Source organism: Orbilia oligospora (genome assembly GCF_000225545.1).
Source record: "Orbilia oligospora ATCC 24927 unplaced genomic scaffold scaffold00173, whole genome shotgun sequence".
NCBI classification, from domain to species: domain Eukaryota; kingdom Fungi; phylum Ascomycota; class Orbiliomycetes; order Orbiliales; family Orbiliaceae; genus Orbilia; species Orbilia oligospora.
In genome coordinates this window covers 1349187-1358845 of record NW_011645730.1, presented here as the reverse complement: position 1 = coordinate 1358845, position 9659 = coordinate 1349187, and the positions used below count along the sequence as shown (strand labels likewise).

Below are 9659 nucleotides of genomic sequence, written 5' to 3'. Positions count from 1 at the left end.
AACCACTCCACTCCACAATTTAAAACAGAACAGTTGCAGATTAACCGCTCCACGATAACACACTACTGGGTTCTCTGGGGTTTTGGGGTTTCTTAGGGTTTTCTCGCTTAAATTACTTAAAAGCGTAATAGTATCAGTACCGGTTTTCAGTTGGTATTAGTGTTGATTTTTTATGTCAAGATTTTTTCGCTTATATTCAACAAGTTGGTATCAGCGCTGATTCCATCTTGCTTATATCTCATAGAATCGTTATCTGTGGGGTTGACATCGACGCAGGATACGTCGACCATTTAGCCAAAGCGCGTTGAGGATCGCTAGTAACGCCAAGTTAAGGGAACCCATAAGTATGAGCACTCCAGTGCCTTTTCGATAGCTCAAATCTTGCAGGTAACAAAAGGTATTGACAACAGTTGTGGATTTATAGGAGTAACAGTATGCTAGCTTTGAGACTAGATAGTGTGGTATAGAAAAACCCATACCCCAATTCAATCGAATATTGGGTTCCGGCTTGTCATCTTACCTAATAAAAAATTGACCACTTCCCGATTTCCCTTTTTTGTTGCTGCAATCAACGGTGTCCATCCATCCTCATCTACTGATTCTATATCCGCATTACCCTTTTCTAGTAGTACTTTTACAACTTCTTTGTGGCCTCTCTCAGCTGCTATTAGTAATGGCGTCCGATTCCATATATCTTCGCAGTCTACCCTCACTTTATCTGATGATAATAATTGGCACACCACTCCGTAATGCCCTTCATGGGCCGCCCATGACAGTGGCGTCCATTTAGTCCTATCCACCACGCCCACGCCTGCTTTTCCTGTCGCCAGAATCAGTTTGACGACTGCCCCGTGCCCTCCCTCGGCCGCTATCGACAGTGGTGTTTGCTTGTCTCTATTTGGTTTGTTGACATCCACGAGAGCCTCCAGTAACGCTGCGACTACCTTTTCATTCCCTTCCTTTGCTGCCCACCATAGTGGTGTTTGTTCCCAGTGATCCCCAGCATTCGCATCCACCATATTTGTCCTGAGGATAATGCCTACAGCTTTATCGTGTCCTTGCTCAGCCGCGATTGATAGTGGAGTCCTGCCGTTGCAATCGGCAATGTTTGCCGCTTTTGAAATTTTTACATTTGTACGGGTGTGAATCAAGGCTTCAAGCACCCGCTCGTGACCTACTGCTGCCGCCCACCATATCATCGTCCGCCCATCCTTATCTTCCACTGTCCCATCAGCACTAGCTAGGATCAGAATTTCGGTTGCTTGAGCTAGTCCGTTCCAAACCGCCGCGTGTAATAGATATTGTTTAAATTCCCACGCTCCACTTTCTTCATCGCTGCTCGGAGGTTGACAACCGAAATTCCCACTAGCCCACCGGCCTAACAAATAGATACCCTTCGTCCTATACATTTCATCGATGAATTGCTTTACGAGAATGGAAAGGCTGGGATCTCCATTACATTTAGAAGCATGGTATTTAAGATGTGATAGAGCGTAGGAGACCAGTGGCCTTTCGTTGAGATATCCAGCACAATCCCTAAAACGTTGTAGCGTCCACAATTCACCGCGGGGAAATCGCTCTGATATACCTCGCATGCAGAGCGTCAGATATCGAATACATGTGATAAAAATATTGCCATGGGCTTTGTCCCCGATGAAGCGGAATTGGGATTCTGCGACACAGTTCTCGGTAGAGAGAAAGAATTCTCGCGCAGTTTGGTGCATAAACTGTACTGTGTGATTGTATAGAGAGTCAACGCTCATTCTGCCAATACTTCCGTCGTGAACTGACCGTGCTTCTAAAAAGTTACCGCTACACGAGATTATGCGCTGAAGGGGTGGGATACGTCTTTGAAAGTTATCTTCCGAGATATCCGTATCCAAGGTGAATGTTGTGTCTATGTTTCCCGGAATAGCGAGCGCATGAAGCAGCTCAATAACCTTGGGCGGCCGTCGTGCGAGAAGAACAAAGTGAAACACCTTAGATCCGTCTGATATATTGCGTCGGTCCCCGTTCATTCTCCGAAACATCCGTATGTAAAATTGCTCTAGCTCTGTTGGAAGTTCTTTGAGGAGCTCAAATACCGCCTCTTCAGAGTATCCTTCCTCGTGACAGACTAATAGTTCCTGTCCCACTAGTTTAACCCATATGAACACGCCATACGCGTTGTTAACGATGTAATCTGTCGCTTCGGAGAAGTAGTGGATAAGTTCGAGTCCGTCGAGTAGCGAGCTTGCAAAACGGCGTATATCTTCTTTAGTTTCGTCCTGTAATCTTATAAAATTGTGGAATTTTGTGCGAGAGACTTCAAGTGATCCCAACGGCCGACTCGCAACGAATACTTTGATGCAAAATTTCGCCTCGCCGCATATTGAAAAAAGCAATTTGATGATATTGCGTCTGTCATCATCACTGGATTCGTCCACTGCATCAATTATCAGGTACAGCCTTCTTTCTGTAGGTGCCGAGTAGTCTGCCAGAGATTGCAGTACCGTCTTTAGTGACTCATACTCCCACACGTCGCCTGCACCCTTGTCAACTTGCTTCCGATACTCGCCTTGAAATCGATGATAGAAAAATGGCTCATCCTGCTGTAGGATATCGTAAAGGATAGATCGGAGCATATAGTGATGTCTTCGCTGCCCTTCCCTCTCGCTATAGAAAAACTTTGCTACGATTGCAGATGCAACAGCCGGATCTCGCTTTTTAAGACGTTGGCTGAAGTACTTCGTCAAGGTGCTCTTTCCACTACCTGGCTTGCCTTGGATGTAGAGTAACCGAGAGGAATTCGGTGTGGACCAGCTTAAATACTCATTATGCTTCCATATCCATCGGAATGAACCTTGGTGTTCGCGGCTGATCTTTCCATATCGCGTGTTTTCAAAACGGAGCGTGTCCAAGCATGCTTCATCCTTCCTTAGTTAGCCATTAATAAAGAGAGAATAAGATTTTTAAGAGGTAACATAAGAGCCAACCAACCTTTTCGTTCCTTATCGTGTTCGATATATGGAAATGATCCAAAGGTGTTCTTGATATCAACGAGCGGCAGGCTCGTGAGTAAGAATTTGAAATTTGTGGTTTTTTCTTGTATGCGCTCCACGAATGAACGAACCCCGTTGAAATATGTATTCCTCTCTCGTTCGATATAATGCAGTCCATCAAGGATGACCGAAAACCTTTTACTCTTAGAGTTCTCAGAGATGAGAGGCACGGTTAGAGCGCTCCAAAGTTCTTCCACCGGAGCATCCAGGATGTGTCCAATCTTTGTTTGGAGCGGTTCGTCTCGCCTGAATGACTTTCCCCAACCTGGAGTTTCTCTAAGTTTAAACCTATGTTCCAGGAGGCGATTTAGGAAATGTCGCACGCATGATGTTTGTTCGTCAGGCGGTAATTGACGCAACAATTGGTTAAGAAGGGTATGAATGGCAACTGGGCTTTCTGCGATTTCTGGGGTCCAGAGAAAGTACAGAACGAAGCTACCGCCAGCTCTAGCCATCTCTATCTCTCTTTGTATAATGGAGAATGAAACTTGACGTATATCGCAAACCGTTGGACCAGATAGCAACAAAACCGCTGACTGGTTGGCAGTATCCCATGCTTCGTAATCCATGTTTTTAAATACCCAATGGAATTTCGACGATTCATCAGCATTACAATCTCCGGGTGATTGCGTCAGGGCAAACCGGTTGACTGGGGACAAACACGGTATGAATTGGTCGACAGTCACAGCGTCACGGCGCGCTGGATCAACAAGAGACTTCAATTCTTCCTGTATCGTCGAAAAAGCGGCTCGTCAGCCCTAAATTTTAGTTGCACTAGAGCAGTCACCTATTGTGAAAGGGTATTACTAACGTATATTTCATCCTGAGTAGGTCCGGCCGGGATAGCGGACAAGAGCTCTTTCGCATACGCAGCCGCAGTAGCCGCGGCATAAGGTTGCCAGTTCTTATTTTTGTGCGAGTCCGCATAATCAGCGATCCCGCGAATAACAACACATGGAAAGCTATTCATCAGACCCGCCGCTTCCATCTCGAAGCATAGGATTCCATTAAATTTTGCGCTAACTCGATCTCTCTCCCTTGCGGATTTCATGACGCGATTCCCAGAAGCGATAGTGCCATAATGAACCACTATTTCATTGCTCTGACGTAGTTCTCGGTCTACTACTTCGTCGCCTTTGCAATTCTTACAAGTTTCGCCACTAACGTGCTCATATGTAGCCTTGAAAAGCACGTCCGCAGCTGATGGCCTTCGAAAGTTCCTCTGCTGTTCGATAGCCGCCAAATGTGTTGCCAATGTTGCTGTCTCGCCACCAAGATGACGGGCCTGAACCTTTGTCAAAGCTTGAAGGAGTATTTGAGGTGGAGCGTTAAGAAAGCCGGTATTCACGAACCCGTCCGAGGCAGATTTCCCAAAATCGTACTGAATGACCCCTCCATGACCGGAAGCAGGTTGACTGACAACCACATCACCAAGTCTGACATCTCTGCTACCACCACTACTTTGACCGGGTACTCCACCACCGATACCAACCATGAGCCCAAATCGTAAATTCCGAAACTTGGCGTTCATCTTTGCGGCTATGGTTGCGGCGGAGTTTGTACCAATCTGGCCTGCGGAAAGACACCCTATAACAACATTGTGCGCGCCAATGTTCCCCAGCGTGTAATGTGTGCAGTCGTTAGGATCGTAGACCAGATCTCCATGGTTTTCGTCTAGACATAGTCGTGCCGCTGCGAGTTCGATTGGAAGTGCGCAAAGCCATCCGACTGTATAGTCCTTTGCATCGCGCGAACGGGTTGCCATCAACTCATATGCGGGAATCGTCGGAGTATTTGTGAACGTTGTTGGACCAGGTGATGTTTAGGAGACTAACAGGAGGAAGTTCAAAGGAGCTCTAAAGAGTTACAGGTGTTTCTCATAGCTTGCTACACATCTTATTGCGGGGTCAAAGCTCTGTTATCGTGACTGCATTGCGAATATAGATAGCCTTGCAGCCTATGTTTGACCCTGCCCAGCTATGATTCTTGATACCTGAGCAAGTTAAATTGTAGAGAAGAACACTTCCAGCGCATCAATAAGTAAGACTAGAATTGGCCGTGTTATAGTTTACGCGAAGAACAGGTTTGATCGCGGGAAGAATGCCGAGCGAAGAAGAGTCAGCTGCGGGGTAGGAACTTGTTGTAGAAAGAGGTTGGGCTGCCAAATGAGGCTTGATAGCGGAGGGGCTCAAAGATCAGCTTATCAAACTGCTCGCCAAGCATCTTTTCATAGATTGCCTTATGAATCCTTAATACAATACCATCATAGCAGTTGGCAAGCCACTTTACAATAGTAGCAAACAGCTATCTGCTACTACTGCAATCAGCTTCACCCCTCTTGAAGAAGAGGCTCACCACTAATTAGTTATTAATTATTAAGAAGTTTCACAACATACATTAAGGAATAGGTTTAATTATACTCTAGATTTTATATGTAAGGGAGGAAGCTTTTAAGAAAATGATACTATTATTTTAAATAATTTTTAAAAAAATTATTATATTCTACGAGATATGAGTTAGGCGGCTTTCAAAGACAAAGAAAACTTCAAAAAACTCATCGCCGACTTGCGATCTCACAGCGAATCGCTCTATCGCCTTTGCCTCGAAAATGCATTTGAGTCAATAATCTATCTTACGATAGAATACTTGGCTAAGCTGAAATAGCCGGCAGGCCTAAAATGGACGTTAAGGCTTGCAGCTAATCATACAAAAGCCGATGAAAGATCTTCGATACGGCAGGGATACGAATTGCTAGCTTCGACTGCTACTTTGAAGGCATCAGTTAATGAAAACAAAGACAAGGGGTACGTAGATAACAGAATTCCTACCAGCATTAACGAAAATCAATCTGAGATGCAATATTTAAGAAAAGGCCTTACTCTATCCAAAAATCAAGCCGTTTATGTCAAAATACGAGACTACTGTGGACCACCGCTAGAACCCACTTCAGAGCAAAAACAGCAAGCAAAGCGTCATCAAAAACGGGCGTACTTTCTAGTATTATTATCAATGAATACCTTAATGGCGCAAAACTACAGCAAGCTTGACATGGATCAGATCTATGAATACGACGACAGTGATGATGACGAAGATGTTGAGTTAATTGAGTTGGTCAGACTGGCTGATTCCAAGCTTCGTATACTCATCAAAAACTTCTATAATATCTTTTAAGGCGCGAGCAAGATGCAAAGTATTCATGGCTTAGATATTGCCGGTATGATCGACCACACAGAAGGTGAGCACAAAGATCATTGCAGCATTCTCTATAGTTTTCCCGGCATGGTTGGCATACAAAGCTGTCAACAGTCAACAAAAAACTTGAAGCTTCGTACACCCGTAACACTGCTATCGCTCCTCGGTGACAAATTAGAAAACATCTGATTTATGCTCGGTGCGTGATTTGAGTTGGCTAGGAAGCTTGTGCATGCCGTTTGCCTGCTTCGCTCATGTACATATGCATATGGCTGGCTGCACAAAAACATATGCGCAAAATCAGTAATGTTTTTCTCCGAATATGTGAATTCCCTAGCTATAACGGAAGATTGATATGAAACTAAAACTCAGGTAGATGTCTCAAACCCTATTTTGATGGGTTACATATTCTTACGGCCAGACTATATCATTATTTGGATGAATCTGCTACCTATACTACCTGATGCTGCGCCGCAATGGCTAAATACGAGCCACTACCAACTGCCTCCTCCAGTTATCAATGGGATGACCCGAGGGTTGGCAGGTTATGATCATGGTTGAATAATAAAATAGAAATTTCCTGGATTACAAGCGTTTATGGCCGCAACATGCAAGGAAAGGCAGTCGTGACCGAGCAGACGAACGAGAGAAATATCAGTGGCTTTACGCTTGACTATTATCAGCATCCTGCAAAGCATGCAGATCCAAGTCGCCTGTATCGCCACGCATATGATATATAATCTCTTGGTATTCTTCTACTAGAAGTCCGGTTATGGATGAAATTAAAAGACTACAAGAAGTCAAGCTCAACGAACAGGAATTCCGATTTTGAGGAAGGGGATTATATGAGGAAGAAGATCATTACGAGCGAAGACGGTGGATATGTCGAGAGTATCTCGATAACCTAAGGTGGGAATGTGGAGACACTTATGCTGATGTTGTGCTCAGTTGTCTCATGATCGATAATAGAGTGATAACGAAATGGCGGAGGCAAGCGAGAGGGATCTTTTTGTTAGAATTGTAGCTTATCTGGAGCACTGCCAAGCTTAGTTCTAGTGATATGAGTAAATTAGAATATTGTGATACGTAGAGACTCGCTCTACACAGCCTAGAAAATTCCATTGGAACTGATTCAAATTATTTGCTTGATAAATGAATTAGACTTATTGAAACTTAAAGCTGCTTCCTCCATGTAACTGAAATAGCGAGATCGAGTGGGCCCTTTGATAAATTTCTTAGCTGTGTCCATATGCATATGTAATGTGAATGATGAAATCAATCTGTATTAATTTCTCAACGATAATTAGCCTCCGGAACACAGAAACAATCCAAACTAGGACGGATGTGACGAAATAGCCTAACAGGTGGATAAACCCCGCGAAAGAAAGGAATTTAAATCGACAATGGCGAGGATAAATTGTGGGTACGGAGTATTGTGCTCTTTACTTGCATGTCGGAATAGCCTGCTCTGGTGAAGCCGGTCTTGAGGTAACTCACTAGTCCGGAAGTCGCACTCACGGCAAGTGGGCGTGTCGCACAAAGTAACAGTGCAACATTATCCAATCATAAGTTTCGCCACTCTCCACTCACACTAAAATTCATTTAAAACTTTAAACCTATTTTTTTCAAAACCTTTAATTACTACCCTTATCTTCTTTTAATTATATAAATAATAATAAAACAAAGATTTTTTTTTAAAAAAAACAAAGATTTTAAAAAACATATATAAAAATAATAGACATTCTCTGTTAAAAACTTAAAGTCTAAAAACTTGTCTTTTTAATTACATCTCGAGAATGCATGCATTTCTTTCTTATAGTTCTTTCCATCTTGGCAGCTACTGGGAGTGGGCCGTAGTTAATATGTGGTGATCCCGTGAAAGAAGGTGATCCTAGGGCGCCTAGGTCTGGGGTAGGCCTAGTAGAGCAAGGTTCCTAAACCACCTGCGGCCTGCTGTCAAACATGCGGGTATGGGAAGTGGGGTTAGATTTACACGACGATATTTAGAAATCTCGCAACATTTTCCTTTAGCTAGTTAATAAGATATTGCAGTTAGTGTTAGGCAGAACGGGTTTTTTTGCTTAGGAATTGGATTAGTTTTCAGCTGGTCAGTATAACTCTATTCCACATGCGCATATGCGTTGTACTATTCAGTTTAAGTGCGTGAACACTGAAACATTCATATTTGACAGAACACCTCAGCCTTGCCACGTAATCGATAGGGTTCTGAAGAAAACGCGACGAATAAAGGGGCATGCTTTCCGAGAACCGATGAACTATATACCAATCAGGTAGGTCAAAACGAAGCCCAGATGCCAAGAGAGCCGGCAAGGGCTGTAGAAACGCAATGCGATTCTTCCGTTCCGACGGCGGGACGAGTAAGGCCGGTGGTATTCCGATTGGCTCTTGAGCTATCGTCGTGTTACGAATTCTACGTTATTTTAAGAGCAAAGTTATGCGCCAAGCTGAGCTCATAGGGATATCGAATATTGTCTTTTGGGAGCACCCCGCACGCCGAGCAGATATAAAGAAGGGGGCATTGGTCATTTCAGCTCTTTGTCAGTTAAGCTAATTGCTCGAAGTCCCCGTGGAACAAACCAAACAGCATCCTTCTATAAATTTCCTTTCTCAAATTTACATATAAACCACAAGAATGGGTCTCGAAAACGGTCACTATCGAATTGTCAATGCCCACAGCGGCACTGCTATCGATGCCTCAGGAACTGATGAGGGGGTTGTTCATGGCTGGGAAAGACATGATGGCAGTAACCAACATGCAAGTATCTTATTTGATAACGTTTAAATACTTTAACACTCTAACGCTAGCTGCAATATAGTGGATTGTTTCGGAAAATGATGGGAAATGGGAGATCCGAAATGTTGCGTTCGGCCTTTTCTTGAGACCTGCCAGTGAAAACCATAGTGATATTCACGATGGTACTGAGCTCATTATTTCTGACAGTCCTTATGGATGGCATGTTTATGAAGATGAGGATGATGATACCTACCGGTAGGCCCCCCACCCCTACATTTGGTTGAGTATACAAGTAACGCGTTAACGACTGTTCTCGATTATTAAATTAAGTCTCTATGTCCCTGAATTCCATCGACCTATTACAGTCGATTTAGCTGAGGGAGGAAACCCACGCAACGGCACGCCGATTCTCCTCTGGGAAAAAGTTGACGAGAATCGAAACCAAGTCTGGAAATTCGAACGACGTAAGTTCACCACATTCCAGTAATTTCTCACGCATTCTACAGCACTATATGCTAACGTAGAAGAAATAGTCGATGACTAGATAGTTAAAAAAGAAAGTGTCGTCCAAAGCACATGTACCTACATTCTGCTTAATTAAATTTGCAAGACTCTTCTCAAATGTACTTAAGGTTGATGTTTGCTCTAACATCAAAAATGCAACAAGTCAC

The 9659-nt window shown here is 43.7% G+C and overlaps 2 protein-coding genes across 2 annotated transcripts; one reads left to right on the top strand and one right to left on the bottom strand.

Annotated features, from left to right (window-relative positions):
- Positions 1-485: 485 nt before the first annotated feature.
- On the bottom strand, positions 486-4806 carry AOL_s00173g394 (uncharacterized protein; the record flags this gene model as incomplete). The annotated part of the gene is made up of 3 exons (XM_011128136.1): positions 486-2905; positions 2980-3769; positions 3853-4806. The coding sequence occupies 3 exons, from the start codon at positions 4804-4806 to the stop codon at positions 486-488; spliced, it is 4164 nt and encodes a 1387-aa protein (XP_011126438.1).
- Positions 4807-8886: 4080 nt separating this feature from the next.
- AOL_s00173g393 (uncharacterized protein) lies at positions 8887-9532 on the top strand (the record flags this gene model as incomplete). The annotated part of the gene is made up of 4 exons (XM_011128135.1): positions 8887-9009; positions 9071-9243; positions 9319-9452; positions 9522-9532. The coding sequence occupies 4 exons, from the start codon at positions 8887-8889 to the stop codon at positions 9530-9532; spliced, it is 441 nt and encodes a 146-aa protein (XP_011126437.1).
- Between the last annotated feature and the right edge of the window lie 127 nt (positions 9533-9659).